Source organism: Haliotis rufescens, unplaced genomic scaffold (genome assembly GCF_023055435.1).
Source record: "Haliotis rufescens isolate VD_foot unplaced genomic scaffold, xgHalRufe1.0.p SCAF_80, whole genome shotgun sequence".
NCBI lineage: Eukaryota > Metazoa > Mollusca > Gastropoda > Lepetellida > Haliotidae > Haliotis > Haliotis rufescens.
This window is the reverse complement of record NW_025964373.1, coordinates 728882-743299: the sequence shown is the minus strand read 5'-3', so window position 1 is coordinate 743299 and position 14418 is coordinate 728882. Positions and strand designations below refer to the sequence as shown.

Genomic DNA, 14418 nt, shown 5'->3' with positions numbered 1-14418 from the left:
GCCTTAAATGAAGCTATACATCTCACTTTAAAATAGAGGCAGTTGTGACACATTAGATACAGACTGAAGTATTTTCTGCTGCAGTCACGAGTATTGCAGTGGCCTACCTTGGACATGTCTGGCAGGGTGATGTTGAGGTTGCATATGGGGGACTGTGGGGCCTCGCCTCGGGCCACCTTGGGCTCCTTCATGAAGGCCACTCTGGCAGACGGCTCCTGGTCAAGGTCACGGATCTTCACCGTGCACGGTAGGCGATTTTCTCGAAATGATTTAAAGTTGACGTGGAGCTGGTCGCCAGATTTGGTGACGGGGATGAGGTTACCCGCCATTTCAACAAACTGTGGCCTTCCTTCCAGAACCTGCCAAAACAGTACACACGGATTACAGTGAGTGAGTGAGTAAGTGAGTGAGTGAGTTGGGTTTAACACCGCTTTTAACAGTATTCCAGTTATATTGCGGCGTGTCAGCTTAAGGTGGGAGGAAAGCCAGAAGTGATGCAGGTCTCAGACAGACAAACCTAGAAACATAATCGGGGCGAACCAGGATTCAAACCCGCAATCATAGGTTCCTGGCGTGCCCAAGAGACGCAACTCTGCACAAATTTTATGCCACCTTTATAATTATCAGACAACTTACCATTTAATTCTTTTTAGAAATATTCACAACTCATTGACCTTGTTTTTTCTTGAGAGATCAATTTATCATGAAAAACTAGCTTCCACAGGAAATATCGCTTGGGTAAGATCAAGCAATACCTCCAAGCAGATAATCTCTATGCCACTGAAGCTGGTTAGCAGTACTTTTTACACTCAGGACACTGCTCATTGCTGTTTATATACTGAAAATGTTGGAAGAATGATTTTGGACAATGCATAGAATCTCACAAAAGTGTTTATTGACACTTATTGATAAAAGTATCGTGTTGATATAGTTGATATCAAGCAATGTTCGGGTTATGTTCTTTATGTCTAAAGTCCTAAATACAATCACAATACTGCTATAACTGACCTCAATGTCCCTGCTTCTAGCAACCTCTGCAAACTTCTCCTGTTTCTCCAGCGTCTTGTCCACCTTGTCGTCCGTCATGCAGAACATGCGCAGCTTGCCCTCCTCCTGGGAGTCCCGCTTGGCAAAGATGACGAACTTGGCCATGTAGGGGACGATGATGGACTCCTTGTACAGGGCAGTAGCCATCTGGGTAGCCTCCTGGATGTTCTGGCAGTCAATCAGCCAGAACCTGCAGCACATACACAGATGACAGAGCAGGCAGTGGTTGGGGCTGGGCACCGGGCCCATTCACAAGGCAAACACATTTGGATTTAGGTCTTTCAAAAGCCATTTGTATATGTGAAACCTCTGATGTAATGGTTGGTATCAACCAGGAATCAAACCCATGACCAGCAGTTCCTGGAACAACTAAGGGAGGCAACTCTGTACTACAAATTGTACACCTTAGGATCACTTATCCACTCAAGAGTCTTATTACTGCTACTACAGCTATTATCTACCACAAAATATGAAGGAAGATGTACGTACCTTGCGGACACAGTTGTAGTAAAAGATACACAGTCATTGACAAGTGACATAGGCTTCGCGTCAGTGATGTCTTCCCACACCGCCGGCTCCTTCTCACCTGGAAGTCAGCATAACGTCATCAGTCAGACAGTTTTACATAAGACAGGCATTCAAGAGTAAAATCAAGTTTTGAATGTCTTAGTTAGATGAAGCAGAGACTCTGGAGCCACACTCTCTTCCCACAACTTACCTCCATCTCATAATTATAGAGTCTGGTTATAATTGTATAACGCTCTCTGATGAAGTAAGTTGGGACTGATTGAGAGGATGTTTACTGATGCTGTTTTTAGCAATATTCCAGCAATGTCACAGCGGGGGACCCCAGAGAGGGGCTCCACACATTGTACCCATGAGGGGGGTCAAACCTGAGTCTTCAGTGCGGCCAGTTAACACTTTAACCACTCGGCTACTCTCCACTCTCTGATGAACTACTGAAATCGTGAATAACGTGCCACTGTTCTTTTACTGAGTGACAGTAATGAAAGATTTGTTTTGGTCAATATTTTAATTCCAAAACAAGACAAATACATGATGCATGTATTGAAAGTTTATTTCTTTATTCTGTTTTTGGTTAATGCATGGTCTAGCTTTCCATGCAAGTTACCAAGTCAGAAGCGTAGCCCCAAATGGGATCTGGTCAGTCAACCAGATGAACACAACATTGGCTGAAGAAGCTGGCCTACTGAAGCCTACCACCCAACTTGAACATCACTGTGACATCATCACGACGTCGTATGATGTCTCACTAAACACAGTCTAGGCATCACTGAAGCATCATGACAGACATTCAACTAACTCAACCAAATTTGCTATTATTTCTATATTCATAAAACTTTGAGTTATTAGTGTATAAAATACAATTCAACCTTCCCAAAATGAATTCCAAATACCACAATTTAGTGCAGAAATAAGTTACCACTGCCAGACTAAACTACAAAGATGTGTGATGGGTCCAGGCGTGAACTAGCTACTTACGACAACATTCAATCACATTATACTACTCAAAAGTAGGTAAAGAACATCCGGCATTTTCAAATGACTATAGTTAGTCATATAGAAAACGGGTGTTTACTGAACTTGTTTTGAGCAGTATAATATATTACTTTACATTATTAAAGGAATTTAATTTTTACTAATTTCACAAACTCTGAGGTTTTTTAGATTTAATCTGGACAATCTACATGCAAAATAATGACATAATTGAAACATCTTTCACTGTGGTTCCCATGCAGGATGAAATAAATTTAATTTAATTTTTTCTTTCCGTAATAATGTTATTTAGGTGCATGCTAAAGAGCTGATAAGTTTCTCGAATTATTATTATGTGCCTACTTCCTTTTCCTTTTAGTGTAATTCTGATCTGGTGATTAATTTATTAATCATCAAAAATAGCAAAATCAAATGGATTTGGAAAAAGGAGGTTATTTCACACCCTGGTTTTCTCACAATGGCTGAAATGTTTTAAGAGGAAAGGATTTTGTTAGTGATGAATCTCACAAAACAAATTAAATTTTCAAATATTTATCAAAGTATATCAAAATTTTCCAAAAGGGAAGAAAGAGATGTATAGATTCTTATTTTTAAACTAGTGATCCCGCGTGGCTGTAATGGCTTGTATGGATCCTACAGCAAATGCACACTGCCAGAGGAAGCAGCCATCAGGAGCTGTCGCCATGCATTCTGAGGTTAGGGAGCAGCTGATGCCAGCACAGCTTCTGACAGACACACGCGGAGGGGTTGCAATCAACAGCTCTGGGTGTCGGCAGCAGCATTCAAAGCAGCATGGTCGTTGTATACATGATCATGTCTAGTAACAATGGTTTCTCGAACCTGTTTTAGGTGTTTACAGATTTGGAGGAAAAGATATTTTCTCATAAAAAAACTTCAACCAAAAACCAATGTATTCCCAAAAAGGTAGAAATTTGTAACAATATTTACTCAAAATGTTATATGTTATATTTTAATAAAAATAAATGTAGACACCTATTAAAAAAATAATAAGGCTTCAAGAATTTGAATATAAAATTGATGGTTTCATAATAATTAACATTAAAAAAGTCAGTTTGGGTTACCATGGCATATAGAGCCTAAGGGTTTGACAGTCCTCACAGACAGTCTTCACCAACAAACTATGGACATTTATTATAATTCCAACACCTTAATTCTTATTTTCAAACTATTTTCTACATTGAATAGCAATGAAACAGAATGTGGAGGCAGAGCAGGAGGGAGCTGGAGGGAACCAAGGATGTGCATGCATGGACGGACGGACGGACGGACAGATGGACGGATGGACAGACAGACAAGCGAAGAGCAGGGGCAGGCAGGACAGTTACCTCGGCTGTTGTGAGAGTTGTTGCCTAATTGCGGCAAAGACAAAGTAGAAAGAGCAATACATTAAATGGCAAAGGTCAAGGTCAAGGTCAACTATCTGGGCATTTACACAGCAAGAACATATATCGCAGAGTGTAGACATGACTGCATCTGTATTGGGTCTGAAGTTCTATATCACAAGTTGAAGAGTGAGTGAGTGAGTGAGTGAGTGAGTATGGTTTTACGCCGCTTTTAGCAATATTCCAGCAACATCACGGCGGGGTACACCAGAAAGGGGCTTCACACATTGTACCCAACAAGTTGAAGAAGTGTTTTGAATGGGTAACATTGTTTGCATGGATTTATTCACCAAATTTATATTAATAATTATTAGACAGAAATGCAAATATAATCTGGTGAAATGTTAGCGATGGCTGTGTCACATTCAGTAATATCTCAGCCATATCGCCTCACTGTTTAATCAAGTCAGGAGAGAGTGAATATTGTTTTATGCCGCTTTTAGCAATATTCCAGCAATATCACAGCGGTGGACACCAGAAATGGGAATCAAGTCAGGAACCGAACAGAGTGACAGTGTGAGAACAATTGCATGTCATTAGGGTTCCATAATACACAGAACCAGCAGGGCACGGACGATAACCAAGACAAACCAAGCCCATCAGCAGATCCTGGTACAACAAAGAGCTGCAACTCTGCACATCATTTGCACACGTTAGGCTACTTGGCCACTCAAAAATAGAGCTCTCCAATGTTAGTCACCCATTCAAAACTATCTCAACATACCGTAGCCATTTTGACCACCTAATGCCCATTCATGTCTCCTTTACAATTAGGGTACGATGGCACAGTATCAGCCAGGCCACAGCCTAGAGATGGTCTTCCCTGACGGTCACGCATCCAAGGACCAGTCATAGATAGGAACCATTGTGGCTGCAGACTTCCCAACATAATGGGTACCCAATACATTGTCTGTTAAAGACTTGGTCAAAATTTTAACATCCGTTTTTTGTAATTAAATATTATCGGACATGGGGCTTCTGTGACAATAGGTCACTGAGTGGAATATAGTGGCTGATGACGATCATGAAAATATACTAAAATCCTGGTTCATGCGAACACATACATCATCAATACAATCTCTAAATGTACAGATACAAACATTGAAAACACAAGCACAAATACAACACATGATATAGAAAATAACATTGTGCCTATCACTGTGTTAAAACAAATGTAAAATTTCTAAGCAATTTAAAATATTTAAAATAAAAGTGATAGCCTTAGCTAATGCAGCATGTTGTTATATTCAAAATAATTACATTTAAACTGTGGAATACAATCCATTAGAATGAAGCGTGCTTGGCATGCCCTAGTCAATTGAATTCTGTTGTAAGATTAATTCCTATTGGATGTTTTTCTCTCTGTAAATATCAATTCATCATGTTGTGGTACATTTACAACACAATACAGAATATAATAATCATTCCTCAAAACAGTCTACGACAATGCACAAAATTCTTGATGAGTTTGCAATATTCAAATGCTAAATGAGTATTTGTTTGAAAAATGTTAAAACAAAAAAACACATAACCTACAAGTGAGTGTTTTGATGCACTCTTCAGTGGAATTTGCAAATTCGTTTTGGCTTTACGTCAGAACCCCAAAAGATGAAATATTTGAAAAATTCAAAGTGTCAAATATGCTGAATGTGTTCCCCCATCAAGTATTTTGATACACTGACCACACAACATTGAACGGATACAGGACATGTGAAAATAAACAAACATGACAACCGCTGACACTGTTTCTCGCCTTACCAGAAATACTGTAGAGAAGACGGAGTGTTGGCCGATCTCCCCCATATTGGTTGATCATGCCCTTCTGAGAAGCCTTCGGTACCGGAATGGTCAATGTGATCGGTTTGTGGAATTTTCGGCGCCTGGGTTCAACCGTTACGATGGGACTGACTGCCACACGGTTGCCAAGTTGCTTAGCAACGAGTTCAGGTGCAATGGGTTGTGCCTAGCGACAGGAAACCACAGAAAAACGAGTGTCACGGCAAAAAAATGTCCAGTTCCACAAGATCCAACATAACATTACGTCCAGGAAACTAAACGACAGGGTTTGAATGGACGACCAACTCGGTTTCGTGTTTCATGCTAAGAATCGACAATCTCCGCTACACTGGCTAATGGGACAACAGAAAGCATAGTCCAAAATAAACTCAAAATATATTCATAGAAAAATAAATCAAAATTTCCCGTCATCTCAAAGATCTTCAAACTTTACTGGCCTTGCAGCATAACGCCCGGTAGGCTAAAAACAAAAAAATCAAAATTCCACACGATTATTTCTCCGCTTCACTAAGCAGTTCTACTGTCAAAGCCTATGTCAGTCATGAAGTCCATATCTTGAATACAGGTCTGGCATAATTGAAATAATCAACAAAATCACAGAATGAAAAGAAACATGGAGATCTGTCTGTTCAATCAGGATCAACCTTGATGTGTCTGATGGAATATTTGTTTCCGTGACTATAACTGGCTTAAGAAATGAGAATAATATGTAGGAAGGAGCAGTGAAAACACAAAACAATAATGTTTGACATTTAACAACATGATATTATCACCCTAATGTCACTATTTCTGGCAGCTAACATCTAACTTCAAATCCCAGTACTTTCTTTACTCAGATACATTTGAAAATATTCAAGATAATTCTAAACTTACCAATAATGGAATTGGATTTTTATTTCTCACTTAAAAGTTATTGAATTTATTACATATGTATGCAACAACAGAAACACATACATCCAATATGTTTTTAAAACAGGATTTTTGAAATACTTTCAAATGTACCACAAAATTCAGCTCTATACAGAGAATGACCACTGAGCCCTCAATGGAGTCCAGGGAACGTCCTAACAATAGTCCAAGAGTACTGCAAGAATTCATCTAATCCCAACATTCCAGGAGAACTTCACGAGCATCAATGGTTTTTGCAGAACTTCATGTACAATTTCAACTTTTATAGGTACAAATGAATGAACTCTGTCACTCTAAGTACCGCACATGTTCTCCTCTCATTTAAAGCTTGACGATCGAGATGAAACAGAGTATATCAAACTCCCCATAGGTAACAGTAACGGTTAAATATGACAAGGAAACAATTGTTTCATTTCCAAAACTAGCTGCCCCAACTAAATATTTCACTCAGATAGACAGGGCTGAGAATGGATATTTTCCCTTTCAGCTGAATCTTCTTTGCAATGGACCGTGATCCATATTTTGGGGGTGTTTAGGGGGAAGCCAGGAGATATTAACAAATTTGCAGATCCACAGAAGATTCTCACCCCTGTTTTTCCATAAACAGCATGTTTTGAAGAAAGTCATGGGTATTCTAATGAAATTCCAATACTTTATAAGAACTGTACTTTTAATTAATGTCAAGTACTCTCAAGAACCCAAATAAATAAAATTAAATCTAGTAATTACCCTGTCCTGTGCACACCCCAAAAGTGACCTCAATGGACATCCTTAAGAGTTCCCAGAGAGTTGTCGCCTCATCTATTTTTTTCGACTAAAAGAACCTACCTGCAGGCCAACGCGGATGGTCTTTGTGAGAGCCCCTTCTGGGAAGACGGCTTGCACCTGGGGGACGACAGTTGAGCTGATCACGCCCCCTTCTTCACCGATTTGTTTGTTCTCCTGGCGAACCTTGGTCACCAGAGCAAAGTATTGTGGGAAATCTGTTGTCAGGATACGGGTGATTCTCTTGGCTGTCAGTTCTTCCTCTTGGTCAAGTTCTACAATAACAGCCATAGTGTGTTTCAAGAGGTTCAGGAGATGCAGTATGCATTACACACCTTCAACATTAGAATCAAAATAGTTGTTTGCATCTGCACTAAGCTGGATGAACAGCACTGGATCAGAATCAACCAGAGTCTTACTTTGAGATGCCCAATGGCAGGTGTCACTATTCATTCTTACATTTATTGCTATTGTATTAAAGAAAAAAATAATAAAATGTGTGTAATAATATTTGCATTTTAAATATGTATCCAACTTGTATGACTCTCTTAATCAATTATTTAATTAACAGAATATTTTTCACTTCTTCTATTTCATTTGGTAAACTTGTATGACATTAATCAATCTTAAAATTTATAGAATATTTTTCAGTTCTTATATTTCATTTTGAAAACTTCACTTTAAACATATATGCTTCTTCAAAGCATGGATCTGCCAGTGAAGAGAAGGAAGACACTGTATATACACTGCTATGAACACCACCAACAATAGCCGTACTGTACTCTGGGGGCAACATAATACTGCCACAGGCAGGCAATATACAGGAGAGAATCCATGCACTTTCTCAGCAGGAAACAGAATCAAAATATTTGGAAAATGAGACATTAAAATATCACTACCCTCACCAAAAAGGCAACAATGATGTGTCCTGAACTACCGTAGAAGTATGTTCGAACCAAAATTCCACATTCTGAAACGTCATGATCAATAGCTATAATATTTCAGGATCTAGGAGCTAATTATATTGACATTTCAATTTTCACAGAAACGGTCAGTTTGGGTTTAAATCTGTGGAACTTCTGTCTTTAAACATAATGACTTTTCTTGACAGCTAGTGGTCTGACCTCCTGCACCACAAATCAATTGAGTTATCTCCCTTTGGTGGAATCAAAGATGGCTGTGCACAGGTTGATGACATATTTCAGTGCATTCTTATACTTAGACATGCGAGTGCTTGTAGGCAAACCACTTGAAGTTCAAAGTCAAAAAGTGGTCATGACAAATATTTTTCATGCTTAAATAGGATTATACGTAGGAGTTGATAATGCCCCATTTCAGCACACAGCCCTGTCTAATGGGATTCATATGGATTTGGATAGGACAGAATATGTAAATCTACATACATGTGCCACTTTGCAAACATATATCTTCTACATCACTACACCACATCAATAGAAAATACTTACATAAAACAAGACAAAGTATACAGAGTTTGTGCAATACAAAAAATACAAGACAGGATATACTGATAAAAGGAGCATAAATACTACTCAAATGAAGTTAAAGAACACTTAATTCTTCCACAATGTTATATCTAAATCTGTCATTCAGAACACTCGAATCTTTCATATTACTGTAGTTAATCTGTCATGCATGGCAGATTACTTGTAGTAATAAGAAAGAATCGGGTGTTCTTTTACTTCTTTTGAGTAGTATAGTTTATAGAATAGAGACCTCCATTGTCTAATGACGCCTACAGACAATGAACGTTCTACACAAACATTTGACAATCAGAGGAGACAGGAAACATACAGGATACAATGTACAAAAACTGATGTGCCTTGTCAATACCTGTCAACTGTTTTCTCTCTGGAATGTGGTACGAATGTTAAAAGTGTCTGAAATGTTTTCCACTTCTTTGTTTTTAACTTTTAGATATCACATTTTTGATGTGCACACAGACACATATAAAGAATTAGAGATCTTTTACAAATTGTCATCCTGACTTATTGATTTGTAAGTCATGGTACAAGATTTCCGAATATGAACTTTGAAGATTAAATTTCAGTCACAAGTAATATTATATGTATCACCATCACATAATTTGCAGACAGACTCCATGTATTGATTACCACTGTAGAACTATCTATTTAAACCAAATTGACACATCATTTTTCAAAACTGCATTGACAGCTTGTCACACAGCAAGCAAATCTAATTATCCTAGATCGCTCAATACTGATTGTGTACACATTCCCTTTTACCTCATCCGTCTCAGTCCCCTGAAGCATATTAATATCCCTTCCTCCCAGTCCTTACTGTAATGCTAATGCCACAAATGAAGTCTAGATTTTCCACAGGTTCAGAATCTTTCATCTAACTGGGGCTCCTTTTTAATTTAAATAGTGTTTATTTCTATCAAAATTATATATTTTGATAGACTAACCATTAGTCTACCTTATACCCTATAAGTGTGTTTAAGAAGCTTTTATCCCAGTGGTACTCTACACTGGAGTCAAGTCTGCACATGTGACAGTGGTATGTGCGTGCTATAGAACCAAGGACATGCTCACTCCACAAGCTAGACACCGAGCCAGACTGTGACGGTGACGGCGTCACGCCTTCAGCACCTTCCAGACTGCCGCCAAGGGCATCGTTCACTGCTTCTTCTGTGGCCACCATGGGGTGTTCATACCAGTTCTTGCCATTGTCGCTTCTCATGATCACAACCTCTCGCTCTTTGCCACGGAGTGATGCAAAGTGGGGAACCTCGATGATGATTGGTCTGAAACAATCATTACGACATCAGCAACATGTTCCAACATACATGAACTTCCTTATTTCGTGACTTTGTTAGGTGTCCTCTCTAGGACTCTTTTTCTAAATATGATTTGATGTGTTTGTATAGTGAGGCTGGAAGTGGTGAACCCAGGTTTCATCCACAGTCACAAATTGTTGCAAGAACCTTTCTGGATCAGCTCCAAACAGAGCTAGATTATCATGAGACATATTGTGCCTGGTGCCTTTTTGATCAGATGTCAGAATGTTTTTGGACCCATTTGATCAGTCATGAAGAAACAATGAAAGCGTGTATTCGTGAAAAATAATACACACGGTCGTGGAGCTCCTGAGTGTATTCTTTTCACGAATACACGCTTTTGAGGTCTTTTCTTGACATAAATAATTCCTTGCTGACAAGGAGTCAATGAGAAAATACAACCAACTACACCCATTGTATGCATGTATCTAGGCAGTCTTGTGTATTGTGTGTAAATTTAGCCAGCATTTTCTCATTGAAACAGCTTCATATTTGATGCAAACATACTGTTCGAACTTAGGGGAGGTTCTGGAGCCTTTTAGGTCTTCTAATGCACTTGAATCTAGGGACCAAAAACCTTTAACTTTCAACATTAGGGTTATGACAAGGTCCCTGTGACATCATGCTTCATTTGGAACACAGCAGCTGAATGTGAAATGGTGAACTTGATGTCTATGCATGTGTGTGTTGTATACCTGGAACAGTTCATCTTGATACGGTTACACCAACACCAGCCATATGTCTGACAGAGTCTTGCAACAAGATTAACTTGCTGCCAATGCTGAATGAATGGTCAAGTCATGTTTACTTAGTCCAGGGCACCTGTTCACAGACAAGATTCAAGATGGTGCATACAAGTCTTGGAGGAACACATGTTGCCTGAAAGTGGTCCATCTAGGTTTGGTTTGGGTGTATAACTCCCATATCTACCTGGTGCCGTGTTACACACAACTCATAGAGATGACTAGCTGGATAATATCAGACTTTAACCTCAATGTTTCTGGTGTATAACTCTACCATATCTACCTAATAGACAACTATTAGAGATAAACATTGTGATAATGTCATGCATCTACCAGTAGGGTTTGGCTGTACATCGACAATGGTGCCACCACCTCAAAACTAGCATGTTGCTAGGATACCCAAGACAATAATCAGCAGACATAGATCAAAGAGTCCAGTCCCTCCAAGTCTGGTCTAGGGATAGTTCCTAGGTACAAGCTACCTTCCTGGGTGTCTTGTTACACCCTCCACACAAGAGCTGACCCCGGCCGTACAACAACAATCATATCGTTATCTCAACCTGGAATCGTTGCAGGTGACTGCACAAAATAAATGCTTTGATTGGGTCCATATCCCCCCTTGAAATATCTGTGTATTCAACATCTGATAGCTGGTAGATTGAGCGAAGACTTCTATCAGCTTCTGACAGCATAACACATAGCCTTTCTTCAAAATAATCTCTGCAATCAATATTCCTCACATTCCCAAGTCTTTAATCTACAATAATACGTGTACTGATCTGAAGCAGGTGGTTAAGATAACTATTTCTTAAGTATTTAAGTAACTGAACTACTTCAGCTCAGTGTGATGATCAGAATGGCCAATAACAAAGAACTGGCTAATATGTACACACAAAAATGGCCTGTGTCGAGCACGTTTGTATTGGGAGCCTTGGAATATTGTATATAATTTCCACTATTTTGCCTTTTACGTTCAGTGGAATCTGTTTTTTGGGTGGATAATTAAGACTTGTTATTCTATAAGTTATTCTACGTTTAAAATCCAAATGGAACCATGAACAACAGGGGGGAGGAGCCTAGTGGCTAATGCGTTCACTTGTTACACCGAAGACCCGGGGTCGATACCCCACATGGGTAGAATATGTGAAGCCCGTTTCTGATGTCCCCCGCCGTGATATTGCTGGAATACGGTAAAACTCACTCACTCACTAAGAAATATTTCCAAAACACATTACCGTATATAATAAATAATATAAGTTAAAATATTGAAATTTTCAATATTAAAATTTGCATAAGTACATTGAACATGTTCTCTAAGATGTCTAGTCAAGTAAATTAACCCTTGTACTGCTGTACTGACACAGAGATCAAAAAGATATGTCAATGATTAAAAAGTTACCTATATGTTAATACTTTTAACACATTTATGTTTAACACATTTTCAGAATTTAATGGAATAATGCAGGTCTTCAGTGTCACATGCACACGTTCCCCATATTGCCATTAACATGTCTACAATTCACAGTAATCAGTAGTGAGTGAGTGAGTGAGTGAGTGAGTGAGTGAGTGAGTGAGTGAGTGAGTGAGTGAGTGAGTGTGAGTGAGTGAGTGAGTGTGAGTGAGTGAGTTGGGTTTAATGCTGCTTTAAACAGTAATCCAGGAATATCTCGTCACATCAGATTTATATGGGAAGGATGCCCAAGGTGATGTAGCTCTCACTTTGGAGAAACCCAGGAGCTCGGTAAGGGTGATGACAAACATTGAAACATAATCGTGGTGAACCAGGATTCGAACCCACGACCACAGGGTTCTGGCGTGTGCCAAGGGAGGCAGGGAATTGATTAAGCAGTGTACACATGCCTGAACAACATCATTTTTAAACACATCTGAGGCTAATTTAATGTCAGAATAATATTTTGATAAATCAAAGTCAACGGCAACATATAATGGCGACCTGGTGTCAGGTCAAAAGTGTATTAATGCCTGTTGGTGTGCCGGTATAAAGGTTAGCCCCACAAAGCATAGTGCTTATCAGACAATATCACCCTTGTTCCATCACAGTATCATTTACATTCAAAACACAAGAAATGGCTGCCACTAATGTTTGTACTTATTTTTAGACATTAAGCAGAGAGCTAAAGAGACGCATCATCTGTAAACCTGATCAAGAATTGACCTCAGCGTTTAGTAGGAAGGATATTTGTATGTCTAAATTATCAGCCTTTGATCTCAGATTTTTTTTACAGGAAGTGTAACAGACTACATGTCAATGATCCAATTACAATGGTTGTTACCGTATTCCTTATGTCAAATGTCAAACATCAACTAGAAATCAAGATAAACGTACACGGTCAATAGCACATTTTTGCATTGATTACCTTCGTTACAGTGTAAAACGAACCTATGTCAGTTACCTGCATTAAAGTAACTGTCTGGCAAGGCATCATTTGAAGTGAATGAGTGAATAAATAAGGTTCAAAGCTGCTTTTAGCAACATTGCAGCAAATTAATGGCAGGGATTCCAGAAACCTACTTAACACATTTTCCCCATGTGTGAATTGAACCCAAACCATGTCTTTTGGTGACAAGTGAACTCTTCAAACACTATGCCACCCTACTGCCCTCATCATTTGAAATACTTGCAACATACCAAGAGATAACAGCAATAGTTTTCATAATCCAGATTTAAATCAAAATTTTACACACCCAATTTAGGAGCTTTACTGGAAATCATTATATGAAACATTTCATTTCCCTAACAACTCTAACAGTCCATGTAATCAATAACTTTTACACACCAGATCCTGAATGCGTAACATTAATCAGTTTCATGATTTTCCTGTGTACATATCATTCAATAACCATCAAAACGTTTCTCTTGGTTAGCGCCTCACTCAGCAATATTCCAGCTACATGGCCTGATGGCCATCTCTTACAACAAGCATAGGTTGCTGAAGGTCAATTCTAACCCGAATCTTCACGAGGCATCAAAATGTCAATACAGCATGAATCATAGGAAATAACATAGGAAGGGAACTGACTGTTTTTAGCTCAGTTTAAACTTTATTCCATTACTACATGTAGAAAGTAAATAAACACAATAGTCTCATCAAAATTAAATATAGCAAAAGAAATTACATAGGAAGGGAATTGACTGTTTTGGGCTCAGTTTAGAATTTATCTCATTACCAGATAATAGTAAATAAACACAATAGTCTCATCAAAATTAAATATAGCAAAAGAAATTACATAGGAAGGGAATTGACTGTTTTGGGCTCAGTTTAGAATTTATCTCATTACCAGATAATAGTAAATAAACACAATGGTCTCATCAAAATTAAATATAGCATGGATTTAGAGAAATATTATAGCTATTTAGGGAATCTGTAAACACTGTTACATCTGTGTTGTTTCCATA

General features: G+C 38.6%; 1 protein-coding gene across 50 annotated transcripts in view; it reads right to left on the bottom strand.

The window, feature by feature from the left end:
* LOC124137436 (titin-like) overlaps positions 1 to 14418 on the bottom strand; it is a 228112-nt gene that overhangs the window by 70824 nt on the left and 142870 nt on the right. For 45 of the 50 annotated variants that reach the window (XM_048390069.1, XM_048390071.1, XM_048390070.1 and 42 more), the window contains 7 exons: positions 10013 to 10224; positions 7503 to 7714; positions 5727 to 5931; positions 3912 to 3935; positions 1537 to 1633; positions 1009 to 1237; positions 108 to 359 (listed from right to left, as the gene is read on the bottom strand). In XM_048390069.1, the coding sequence (XP_048246026.1) occupies positions 108 to 359; positions 1009 to 1237; positions 1537 to 1633; positions 3912 to 3935; positions 5727 to 5931; positions 7503 to 7714; positions 10013 to 10224 (1231 nt within the window). The remainder of the gene's footprint in view (positions 1 to 107; positions 360 to 1008; positions 1238 to 1536; positions 1634 to 3911; positions 3936 to 5726; positions 5932 to 7502; positions 7715 to 10012; positions 10225 to 14418) is intronic. The other 5 variants (XM_048390041.1, XM_048390044.1, XM_048390046.1 and 2 more) reach the window with 3 other exon arrangements.